The sequence below is a fragment of the Bubalus bubalis genome, chromosome 8 (genome assembly GCF_019923935.1).
Source record: "Bubalus bubalis isolate 160015118507 breed Murrah chromosome 8, NDDB_SH_1, whole genome shotgun sequence".
Classification (NCBI taxonomy): Eukaryota; Metazoa; Chordata; class Mammalia; order Artiodactyla; family Bovidae; genus Bubalus; species Bubalus bubalis.
This window is the reverse complement of record NC_059164.1, coordinates 92,857,994-92,870,514: the sequence shown is the minus strand read 5'-3', so window position 1 is coordinate 92,870,514 and position 12,521 is coordinate 92,857,994. Positions and strand designations below refer to the sequence as shown.

Here is a 12,521-nt window from a genome sequence, read left to right as displayed (position 1 = left end):
ATGGCTGAGCTCTGCCTCTGAAAGGTGGTGTGACTTCGGGCCAGTCTTTCTACCAATTCCACTTCTCTCTTCTAAAAAATGGATGCTTGTCAGTATCTAAATAGAAAGCATTTGTGAAATCCCGTTGGAACTGAAATATAATTCAAACGGTAAACCGTGGACTGGGATGCCTAAGACCAGGCTTCTAGTACCAGTTCTGTCCCTTGATGATGAAAACATAGTACTAAGGGCTACTATGTGCTAACCAACTACATGCACTGTGCCTGCACTAAAACATTTCACATCCATTTATCTCATTTTGACTTTATCACAACCTTCTGAGGTAAGTAGTAGTAACCTCATTTTACAGAAGAGGAAACTGGAGCTCAGAGGTTGGCAATTTGACAGAAGTCAAATGGAAAGTAGATGGCAGGGCTGGGATTCAAAACCTCAAAAACCTGGTCTGACTGACCCCAAAGCCTGGTACTCCTGGCCACTGTGCCGTATGTATGATCTTGGGCAGGCTACTACTGTCTCCCACTTCTGTAAAAGCCAGGGCTGAAACCAGGCCTGGGTCTGGTTTCTACAGACCCTTTCACGTCTGACATCTTGTAGTCTGTTTCGATTCCCGGCTCAGATCCAGTTCTACTCTTGGCTACTTGATGAAGGGGGTTGGAGAGGTGATGTTAATTCACTCCTTTCATCCTCCTAGTTAGGATTTAAGAACAGAGAACATTTACACCCCTATCTGTGGGTCTGTATCCTGGGGTAGGTCCACTCACTCGCTCTGGAACTGGCCCGCCTGACTCCTGTCTCATTATAACCCTTACGAGGGAGGGGTACTGATCCCATGGAAAGCGCTCCCTCCAGGGCCAGCCAGCACACGGGGGTAACTGGAAGGGCCGAAGTCCCGCGGCTCCTCTGATCCGCGTGGAGAGTCTCGGAGTGGGAGGGTGGCGGCCCCCCCCACCACACCAGCCCCTCTTCACTGCGGCGGGGATCGGGCCTCCCACCCCTCAGGCCAATCCCTTCACCACCCCGCGCCTGTTCCCTCTGCTGTAAACCCGCTTGACGAATTCCCACTTAACGGGGCTACAGCGATGAAGCGAGATAAATAATTGAAAGTATCTGGGACACTAGATATCACGCTCTATCTTCGCGCCCCCAAAGGGGAGGCTAGAGGGCCGGGAAGCCCCCGACCCTCACCAGGAGACGGGCGGAGAGGGTCAGGGGCTGCAAAGCCGGGAATTCAGGCTGCGGTTGGCCCCGCAGGTGCCCGCTTTGCGGAGCGGCTCAGGGCGCGCCGGGGGACGCGGCCGAAGCACCTCAGCCACCGCTTCCCGCCCCGGGTGTCTCCCGGCCCTAACTGAAAGCCCTCCGGGCTCCTCACCTCCGACTCCCGCCGTTGGCTTCTGAATGCTTCCCGGCCCTTAGGTGCCGCCGGCTTCCCTTTCCCGCCGCCGTTGCCGTTGCCATTGGTTGGCGGGCTTCCAGCCCCCGGCGCCGCGGGGTCCTCCATGCCGCTCCAGTCTGCAGCCCCCCTTTGCCTCTCTGCGCTCCCTGCCCCGGGCGACCCCGCCGCCGCCACCGCCGCCGCGCGCTGGGAGCCCGGCCCCGCCCCCTCCACAACGATTGGCTGCGACCGTCATCCGCAGCCCCGCCCCACAGCGCGATTGGCTGTTACACCTAGCCGAGCGGGACTTGGAGGTGGTGGGGGGCTCATTCAAGGGATTTTTCTCCCCCTCACCTTTTTTCCTCAGTCCTGCGGCGTTACTGGTAAGCCTGACACTCCTGGGTCTGTTCCCAGCTCCACCTCCCAAATTCTCGGCCTTGAGCTTTAGCAGGTTAGCTCTACTTCTCACTTGGTGTTCCTCAGCCCCCACCCCCTCCCCAATAGAGATTTTTTCGGGGAGCCCTAGTCTCCGCTTCCTGCTCCACTGCAGTGTCAGTTTCCCCAGTATAACAGACATCTGTCCCCCAAATCCTGGTTCCTAAATACGTCCCAAATCCCGCTTCAGTCTAAGGGGAGGGATGGCACCAATGGTTAGTCAAGGATACTGCAGGAAACCAGGGACTCTCTTTCAGGCAAACTCATTCCACTTGGAGTGAGGACTTGACTGGGAGACTGGAGGCTGAGGGATGGGGTGGGGCGTTTTCACTTTACAGAAATTTCTGGTGCCTTACCGAGTTGTTCCTGGCCATCTGCCTTTCTCAGCTGAAGAGGGGTATCTTTCTCCTGGTGTGAGCTAGGGAGTAAATGTTGATTGGAGAGCAAGCCCCTACCCCAACCTGTTCCCCAGTCCTTTCCTTCATTCTAGGATCCTTCCTAAGGGCTGTTACCTGGGGCAGATGAGGCTGTGTGGTTTGCCCACTCTAGAATTTACCTAAAAAGCATCTTATTGTAAATATGTATACAATCTGGGATGGTGATAGAAGCTCCAAATGAGCAGTCAGAGGGGAATGGGTGGAATTGGGGGAGGGGGGTTGTTGAACTGCCACTATGTTCCAGACATCGCACTTGACTCTTCACAGATCTACCATATCTCTCTGACAGGTTTTCATTAATCCAATACTACTGATAAAGAAACAAGGACTCTCAGAGACTAATTACTCCTTGCTTGCAACTCGCAAGCTCAGCTGTGAACTGAGCTTGTAAAGAATCCACCTGAAATGCAGGAGACCCTGGTTCAATCCCTGGGTCAGGAAGATCCCATGGAAAAGGGATAGGCTGCCCACTCCAGTATTCTCAGGCTTCCTTAGTGGCTCAGATGGTAAAGAATCCACCTGTAATGCAGGAGACCTGGGTTTGATCCTTGGGTTGGGAAGATGCCCTGGAGGAGGGCATGGCAACCCACTCCAGTATTCTTGCCTGGAGAATCCCATGGACAGAGGAGCCTGGTGGGCTACAGTCCATGGGGTCACAAGGAGTTGGACACAAATGAGAGATTAAGCACAATGCAGTTCCAAAGGTATCATATTCTATCTTGTTTCAGTGTCTCTCACTGGAGGAAACTCTGCTCTTCTCTTGGCTAACTTCTTGCTTAAAAATTCTATTTAGTCATCACCTCCTCTTCCAGAGAGTCTATCTTTTGACCCTCAACCCACTCAGGCTGTGCTAGTGTCAGTCAAGTCTGGCTGGATCCACAATCTTCATATTTTCTACTATATCCCCAAAGTAAGGGGCCAAAAGGAATTATCCCCCTTCTTGGATCATTTCTCTCCTTCACACTTTCTTCTGCTAATTAGTAAGTGACAGATCCAGGCAGAGTTGAGAGAGAGCACTCCTTGGAGCTTTCTGAGTTCCTTTCTCTCCCTGGTCTCCAATATCTCCTTACTCTTCCCACTCATAATTTTCCTTTCCTCTCCCCACCTCCCACCCACCTCAACCTGGATATAAGCTCTTTGAGAGTAGCTTTTGTTCATCTGTGTTTGCTTGTTTCTGTTTAACACAGGCTTTCCTCTGTACTGCCGACTGAACAATGTCTTGTTGTGGGGGGCTGTCCTGTGCATTGTAGAATGCTTAGCACAATCCCTGGCCTCTCTTCACAAGATGCCAGCAGGACCCTCCCCCTACTTGTGACAACCAAAAATGTCTCCAGATACTGCAAGATGTCCCCTGAGGGGCAAAATCTGTGCTTGAGACCCACTGGTTTAAACAGAATTGAATTGATATGAATTTCCAAGAAAGTCTCTGGCTCAAGGCCTAAACTACTTGATTTTGGAAATTTTTTTTTTTCAGGGTAAAATTTTGTTAAGCTCTTTAAAGATTCATACTCTGCTTTAAAATTTACAACCCACGCCTATCTCATCACTGCTTCAATGTGGTAGGCCTGCCACAGCACAGCCTATTGGGGCTTCTTAATGAAAGAAATAATTTTTCTACCTTCCCTCTTCCCTGTATCTCTCCTCCTAAGCAGTCAGAGCTCTAGGATTGACAAGCCCAGAACTTCATATTCTTTTGACTCTAGTCAATCAGCAGGATCCCCAACAGTGATGGCAGACAGGAGTGGCCCCTTTGGAGTCTTTGTTCCTTTTCCAACCTATCTTGAGGGTGAAGGGAGCAGAGTCATCTTCAACTGGGAATAGAATTGAGGACAGCAGTCAGGTCCCCTCTGGCCTCTCTGTAAAGCCATTTGCTGAGCCTAGAGCTCCATCTGGCTTCACTTTGGGAGATGGGGTTTTAAAAAGTGGTGCTATGGAGATTACAAAGAATCAACATGGGGAGAGACCTCACTCCAGTATCTTTTCCACACTAGTCGAATGGGAGACAGTGAAGATCAGACATCTATCTGATCATTAGAGGCCCAGACTTTGAGAGCTTATCATAAAGAGGAAGATAACTGGAAACAACTACTGGAAGAAGTAACAAGGAACCACAGATTAACTTAAAACTGAAACTGTAGTCCACGGAATTGGCACACTATTTCTTTTAGCTTATTTGTCAACAAAGGAGTGGTAGCCATCAACATCATTGTTCACAGAGGTGCCCATAAATATACCTTGGAGCTAATTAGGGGCTGGTGTACATCTTGCAGAGATGGCTCCTGTGCTAGTTATTTTTAAAACTACATTACCACTTTCCCTGTCCCAAAACTTAGGTATTGTGAGCTGCTGGCAGAGGGCTAGAGAACGGTATAAATAGGTATAGTTACAAAGACCAAACATGCCCATTTCCCCCATAAGCACTCCACTTTAATCCAGAGGTCAGATTTATGATTAAATAGATAACACCCAGTACTGAAAAAGCTTAAAAATAAGATTGCAGGAAATCTTAAAATACCTAGCTTTGAAGATATTGGGCAGTCAGGATAAAATAGTAGGAAAAGCATAGAATACCCTCCTCACTCCATCAAGAACACATGTGGCTGTAATAAGGCAATTGAGGCTGTAGGGCCCTAGACTGAGATAAGGAATTGGTATTTATACCAATTAGGTGTCTGAGTGTCTGCTGGGTCTTTAAGCAGTATTTAAAAAATGAAATCAGGTCATTAAATCTTTAGGAGATAAACATTATCCATTTGACAGACAAGAAAACTGAGGCTCTGAGTGGTCAAATAATTTGGCTGAGCCACACAACTTGTAAATGGTAGAGTTGGTCAAGTCAGCCTGACCCCAAGCTCTTTCCACAATACCACAAGACAGAGAAACTGCATTGCAGTGGGTGCCCTGGAAGGACCCTGTGAACCTGAAACTAAGACCGAGGCACTCAAGTTTCCATCTTTCACAAAAGAGTCAAACCTTGCTGCAGCGGAGCAAACCCTATAGCTGGCTCACAGGCTCCATTGCTGGCTGCTGCATCTGCTTTGAGAAAGGGCCAGCTTTGAGCCATTACCAATTACCTTACTACTATATCTGGCCAAGGAGAAGAAAGGAATGTGGCAGAGAATTGTCTCTAAGGCAGGTTTTACCTGACTAAATCATAACAAGCGGATGAATCCAACTGCTTGTTCTTTCTCAACTCCCAGTAGAGTACCAAGATGGTTTATCCAGCCCCATGGCCCTTAGTTTAGATACAGAGGTCACAGAGGTGTGAGATTCTGACAGGGAAGAAACCATCTTGCATACAGGATGTAGAACTAGTTTAGGTTGTCAAGTAAAAAAAGTGGCTATCTTTAGTGGCGATTTCTCAAAATGAGAAAGAACAAGTAGCTCGACTGATCCTCTGGTTATGATTTAGTCAGGCAAAACCTGACTTAGAGACAACCTTCTGCTAGATTCCTTTCTTCTCTGGTTAGAGGTAGTAGTCAGACCCTCTAGTCAGGGTCTTTTGGGCCCAAACCATAGGATGCTGCCTTTCTATGCTCTCCAGCTAAGGGCAGCACAGAGAGGGCTTGGGGAACCAAGAACCAGGCTTTATTTAGTTTCTCTGCCTTAAGCCTACATGTCTCAATTCCCCAGAGGGGTGGCTCCAAGAAAGCAAGTTCTTTATACACATAACAGGGTGGGAAGTGGGGGGAGGGTGACATTTATGACTGGAGTGATCCACCACGGGATAAGGGACTCAAGGCTAAGGCTGCCTATTGGTAAGTGCTTCAGCTTTTCATATCCTTGCGATACAGAGGACTCTCTAGCCCATTGCCCAGAAACCTCTCTCATCTCTGAATTCCTAGTTTACTGAAGCAAGGAATACTCTCAGTACCAGAATCCATTTTAAGAATATTTTATTTATCTTTTGAGATTACATATTCATTATTGCTGATCTAATACAATCACTTAGACATAAAGATTTCCAAGAGCCTCTCAGAAATGGCAATCATTAGAGGTTTTATTTCCTTTCAGTAAGATGACAATGAGAACTAGATGATTATTTATATATATATGTATGTATATATAGTTTAGAACTTGTCCACATATAATTTGCTGGTGTTGCCTATTTTTTTCTGTAATTTTCCTTTATTAAAAAAGCTTAATGCAACAATGCATTTTGATTTCTTTTTTTTTAAAACCATGACAAAGTTAATTTGGCGAAAACCACAGGAGCAGCAGTTTCAGATCTGTTCAGAGAAAAGCCAAGCAGCAGAAAAGCTTCGTAGGAGCATGTGGCCATGGAGAGCCGTGGCCATGGGGAGCCGTGCTCATACAGGAGGGGAGGATTAGGAGCCAGGAGGGCAGAGGGAAAGTAGACCAGATACCAATTTTTTTTTTTAATGAGAAAGAGAAAATATTTCTATTAAGAAGGCAAAAAAAAAAATCCTTGAAAACGAGCACAATTCATTGCAGAGAAAATGGTAAGACCTTACAGGCCAGGGCCACATAAAAAGAGATCATTGGTCTTCTTTCCCAGGCTTCCAGATACCTAGAAATGCATTTAAGGTGAGAGCTTAAGATGCATCCAGATACCCAGGATGCATCTAAGTGAGGGAAGAAGACACTTTGGTTCTGATTACTTGGGCAGAAAGAATAATGACCGAATTCCAACACCAAAGTAGAACCCAAATACTTAGGAGGCCTGGACCTCCTTCTCATTAATGGTCATGACACAGAGTCCCCAGAAAGAAAGGATGAGTGGTCACCTGAAACCCAGAGGCAAACACCTCACCATGGGCAGCAACATGGGCAACCTAACCTAGCAGCCCAGTGTGGCTCCTTCTTCATGGGGAATGGTCTCTTCACTATGGCAAGGCGGAGTATGCGCTGACAGGATCAGCATATGCTTGTGGGTTCCACAGGCAGCTGCCAGGCTTTGCTGAGAAACAACAGGTTATGACTTTTGGCTTAGGAACATAATAGGTTAGGGTCCAGATATCTGCCTAATAGAATCATCTCTGGATATAAGATGAGATACAAATCTCATCTTTTGAATCTTCTGCAATTAATCCAGTTAATGAATACAAAAGCCAGAACTGGGTAGGCAAAAGGAAGAACTGAATGGCCCAGTGGAATTTTCAACATTTATGATCTTCTCCATGAAAAAATATAGCCACGTATGTGGCATTTTTCCAGTACTTGCTAAGATATGTGGCCTCTGAGGAACTAGATTCTATGGGTTGAGACTGTACTATTTAATGAGGCAAATAGCCATTTACCTAAGATCCACCTTCCTACCTCCTAAAGGAAGGTCATTTCCAGACTAGCTCTGTGGGTATATGTGAAGAGCAGGAGAAGTCAGAGAAGGTAGAAATCGGAGGGCAGAATTAGGTTGGGAAGGTTATGGTGATCCTGGGTGCTCTGTTGTTTCCTTGAGTAACCCTAGTCTTGAGACTTTGAGGCAGACCAGGATAAGAGAAAAAACAGAAACAAACAGTGTTAAACAGGGTTGGCAGAGGGGAAAAGGACTGATTTCATTCCAGATACCTAGGGCCACTACAGACTTTACCTCTTGGAACCAATCTGGTCCCATTGGAACCCTTGAGACTAACAGGTCAGTCTCCAAAAGGAATTCAGTTCTTAGGTGGGACACAACATTTCAGGCTGCTCATATTACATTTTTTTTTTTTTTTGGTAATTTCGGAGTTTACTTAAGAAACTACCTCCAAAACACAGAATCCCAAGATAGAAAAGGGCAGAACATAAAGCGATATCCCAGCAGAGAAGAAAGACCACAGACCAAACTGCAGAGACATTAGATCTCAGTTTCATCAATGGCAATGGCCAAAGGGATGAATATTTGATGAGGTTCAAATTAGTCAACCTAGCTGTGATCACATAGATTCAGTTTACAGTGTCTTCCCTGTATAGCTTAGCCAGTTAAGCTTCAAAGCCCTTCCAGGAGACAAATAAATATATTCTGCTTCTTTAGGGTGCTGAGCTGTGGGCTCCATTTCTGAAGCCCTGATCTCCCAGGTCCCTTGGAAAGTAAGCCACTTCCTGCTCAGCTTTAGAAGGAGTTTTAGGCAATTGAAGGAAGTTTCGGGAAGCAGTGTTTCACAACAAGCCTCCTTTTTTCTGAGATAGTGCCAATTTGGAGGGGGCCTCCTGGGAAACTATCCAGTTAAATGACAAGGAAGTAAAATTATGGGCCCCAGTGGGGCTGGCCCTCATTTCCTGAGCAGAGGCCAGGTGGGTTAGAAAGACAGCAAAACAAATGTCTGACAAACATCAGAGCTGCTGAGGAAATAGTAGAGGCACACTCCTCTTGGAACCTGAAAGTGTTAAAATGGACATAAATATTCAAGGGGAAAAAAAGGAGTCCTGGGTAAGGAAGGAGACTCCCAGGAAGCACAGGCACAGCTGAGATCTCAGTGCAGTTTGCCAAAGACACAACACTCCTTCCTTCCCAGCCATTTCATAAAGAAGGCAGTGATAGCGAGGGTCAAGGCTGGGAACCCAGGCCGTGTTAACTCAATGGCTTCCAAAAGGCCTCACCTGGGGAAGGGCCAAAGCTGAGAAAGGCAGCTGCTAAAAATTTATTCCAGAAAACCCCAGAAAACAAGGAGTCTGGAATCCACAGATGAACTCCTGAGCCTGGACTAGAGAACGATGACCAGTGCTGAGGATTCTGAGTCAGTGGGGAATGATGCAAAAGATGCACCGGGAACCCCATTTCTTTCCTTCCTCAGCCTGTCCCCTGTGGCTCTCACAGCCCTTGGGACAGCAACCACACTCTGGGCTGAGGAGACAGGCACAGGATTCTAGATTTTAATAAATAAATAACCTAACATAGAGGGTGAGCACGGCGGGCAGCTTATTGGAGAAGCAGTTTGCTGGGTTCTTTCCTGTATAGGAGTGGAGAAAAGACTTGGAGTTCTATTCCTTAAAACTTCTGGCTTGAGTTACAGGAACTTAATACCTATAGGGAAAAAGAAAGATGAGACTGTGATGTTATCAGCTTGTGGGGATGCTGGGACATGAAGAGACTGCCTAAAGGTGTAACGAGGAGGCAGGCACTTTTCTGGAGTGCGTGGTAAGGGTAGATAAATGCAGTGCTTTTTCATATCAATGAAAAAGGCCCGATTTTCTCTAGACAGGGATAAACATCATATCAAGAAGATGAAATGACAAATCAAGAAAGGGAACACTATTTAATGTTTGGACATGGCTTCAAAGAATCCTTTGGGGGTGGCAATAGGGAGAGTGGGTTTATTTTTCTGAGTTCATGGAAATATGGTGATGGATGCCAAGACCAACTCCAGTGCAGGAAGCTCATGATTACCCAGGCTTTCCCATTTTTAGGGAGTTCAAGGTACCTGTAGTAATTGGGCTTGAAGGGCCCATTCTTGTTGAGCCCTAGATACTTGGCCTGTTCATCTGTCAGCTCAGTCAGGTGGGCATCAAAGGTGGGCAGGTGTAGGCTGGCCACATACTCATCTGAAACAGATCACACAAGACCCGGTATAAGCATTCATGCCTCTTGTCTGGCTGTTCTCTCCAGCCTTAAAAAGTGGAAAGTGTCAGTCACTCAGTCGTGTCTGGCTCTTTGAGACCCCTTGGACTATAGCCCGTCAGGCCCCTCTGTCCAGGGGATTCTCTGGAGTGGATTGTCATTCCCTTCTCCAGGAGATATTCCCAACCCAGGGATTGAATCTGGGCCTCCTGCATTGCAGGAAGATTCTTTACCATCTGAGCCAGAGAATGTCCCAAGACATCTTCTAATTCTTGGAGCTCAACTTTTGCTCACTGGACCCCAATTCTAAGGAATGGTTGCTTGAGCTTAAGCCCAGTGCTTTTCAAAGGCATAACATTTCTTCCTTACAAGCTATTTCAGCCTGGAACCTTTCCTTCTCCACAGAAAAGTGAGAGAGAAATGAAAGCAGCAAATCAGCCTGAGAATGCAAAAGAAAGGATGGGAGAGTGGAGGGACTAAAAAACAGGAAGCTCCTGCGTTAGTTCTGCCCTAAACTTGATACTCTGGGTCACTCAGGAAAACTAACACCTGTGGAGCTCTGAAAAGAGTGACCGAGGACCACCCTACACTATTGGCTTTGTTTTCAGTCCCCCTAGTTCTTAGGGGTTTCTAGTTATATTCAGAATTTTGTGTCACTTCCTATGTATTGGTTTGGTCTCCCTAACTTCATCATACATTCAGTTATGGACTATTAGACTTTTTTATATTCATCCAAAGTGTCTATTAAAGGGAGAATATATCGACTGCTCACAGTTGCTGTGCATCTAATGCTGAAACAAAACAAAACCAGAAGCTCATTTACTCCCCCAATTTTTGGTTTGGGAGTTTATAAACAGACTCTCAGTTCAGGCGCTTGCGGCAGTATTCTTTAAAAATTTAAGGCAGTTAAATGTTTCTCTTATATGAAACAGCCACATAATTAAACTCTTAACAGAAGCTGTTCAGAGTCTTTCCTTTGGCCTGAAATAACAGGGTCAGAGTTAGGAAGCGGGAACAGAAAAGTTTGGTAGGGGCCATTCAGCAGCCCAGGACTGGAGCAAGTCAGATGCCACAGGGTTTTCCTCTCTTTTGGGGGGAAGATTTTTTTTTTTCCTTTGAGATTCTCTTCTTGTATAATAGATACTTTGAGAAAGTCCTGAAAATTCATAGACAGGTAAACTAAATCACAGCAAAATGTCCTGACTTCATCAGGACAACCTATTTGGAAAATGTGATAAATCAACTGGGGATGGAGTCTAGGAAGTCTAGCTCCTACTTTACAAGATGAAAATATCCTTTTTTTATTCCTAAGAAATATAATGTCCCCCAACTTCACTTAGTCTCTGACTCTGAGCTACTTGGTAAGGAAGAGGATAAAAAAGCTCATGCTTACCCATTTTCTTGGGCAACAGGTAGACATCTTGCTTATAGCGACCCTCGGGAGCATTGTAGAGCTCTATCAAGGCTAGAGCCTAGAAAAGCAGAGACGGATGCTGACAGGCCACTCACAGCAACCTACCCTATATCAGGTAAAACCCTCATAGGCTAGTGCCCCTCTCCAGCCCACTGCTTCCCCACTCTGGAGGCCTCACCTGAGTTGTAGCAGTGATTGAGAGCACAAATGTAGGCACTGTGGAGCAGCTTAGGTTCAGCAGACGGCCCTAGAGTGCAAGGGTTAATACACATAGGGGTTGGTTAGACAGAGTCTCTGACTTGGCACAATGTGAGAAGAACATGATTGCCATTTTCCAAACACTTCTCAACTAACATGCTGGACAAAAAGCAGTTGTTCAATCAGTGGAAATGAACTGGTTGACCTTTGAGTGAAATGTTAAAAAGTTCTGGAAAATCTGATGAAGGTAACAAGATAAAAGATCTCTAGGTTTATGTAAAAAAGAATAGAAAAAAAAAATAGAGGTGGTCACTTGACACAGAGGCTTATGCCAAGGAAGGCTATATTTCCCTTGAATTTTTACTTTCTATTACAGAATATCTTCCTTCTGGGGCATTGCTATTCCTTTGAAAAAATGTCCTAAACAATAATCTGGTCAAATTCAAGGGCAATCTCTCCAGGTTGTGATGGGAGATATTTTTTGCTTTAGGAGGCTGCGATAGTTTCTGTGCTTCTTCTTCAGCCTGCTTCTCCTGAATTCAAGGGCAGTCATGTATTTCCAGTGAGTGATTCAGAGAGTTAGAAGGACTAGATCCTTACCCCAATGCCATCCTTTACTACTTTATTTCCTAGGAAGCTTGACCACAGTTTTTGCTCAACCATAGTAGCCAAAAACAACTGTGGTGCTAGCTTTTGTCACCAAAGTTACTAGATGGAACCTCTCAGGGCAACTAGAAATAAGTCACCAGACAGTGGGCTGACTTTAAAGCAGTCAGTGAATATTTAACAATCTGCCCATCCTCCCCCTGTACGTACTCTTATACATACGTTATAGATGCCCTAAAGTATTTGAGAAGGTGAGAAAAGGTGAAGAGAATAGGCAGAATACTCCAAAATTTAAAGGTCCTTAGGTGAATACAGCATATGTTTTACATTTTTATATTGTTTCTTTAATTAAGAAATAAGACTGAAGATCAAAACTAAGGAAAGTATTAGTATTCTCCTTGTAACCTTGGTATCTTTCCCTGAAGAAGGGAAAAGTGTCAAGGTAAAAAAAACATTGTTACCGCTATCAGAAATCTAGGATAGGGAAGAGAAGCTGTCAAGAAAGGGGACGTGGCCAAACACTGACATGGAAGTCTAAGTGGAATGAAAAGGCAGACTTCC

At 45.7% G+C, this 12,521-nt stretch overlaps 2 protein-coding genes across 8 annotated transcripts in view; both read right to left on the bottom strand.

The window, feature by feature from the left end:
• Positions 1-1,596, bottom strand: part of STRIP2 (striatin interacting protein 2) — a 50,027-nt gene extending 48,431 nt beyond the window's left edge. For both annotated transcript variants that reach the window (XM_025291511.2, XM_025291512.2), the window contains exon 1: positions 1,370-1,596. In XM_025291511.2, coding sequence (XP_025147296.1) covers positions 1,370-1,498 — 129 coding nt within the window. In that variant the 5' untranslated portion in view covers positions 1,499-1,596. The remainder of the gene's footprint in view (positions 1-1,369) is intronic.
• A 4,527-nt stretch (positions 1,597-6,123) lies between these two features.
• The window catches only part of AHCYL2 (adenosylhomocysteinase like 2), a 187,523-nt gene continuing 181,125 nt past the window's right edge, over positions 6,124-12,521 (bottom strand). For all 6 annotated transcript variants that reach the window (XM_025291505.2, XM_025291506.2, XM_025291507.2 and 3 more), the window contains exons 14-17: positions 11,335-11,403; positions 11,136-11,214; positions 9,606-9,726; positions 6,124-9,208 (exon numbers count right to left, since the gene is read on the bottom strand). In XM_025291505.2, the coding sequence (XP_025147290.1) occupies positions 9,202-9,208; positions 9,606-9,726; positions 11,136-11,214; positions 11,335-11,403 (276 nt within the window). In that variant the 3' untranslated portion in view covers positions 6,124-9,201. The remainder of the gene's footprint in view (positions 9,209-9,605; positions 9,727-11,135; positions 11,215-11,334; positions 11,404-12,521) is intronic.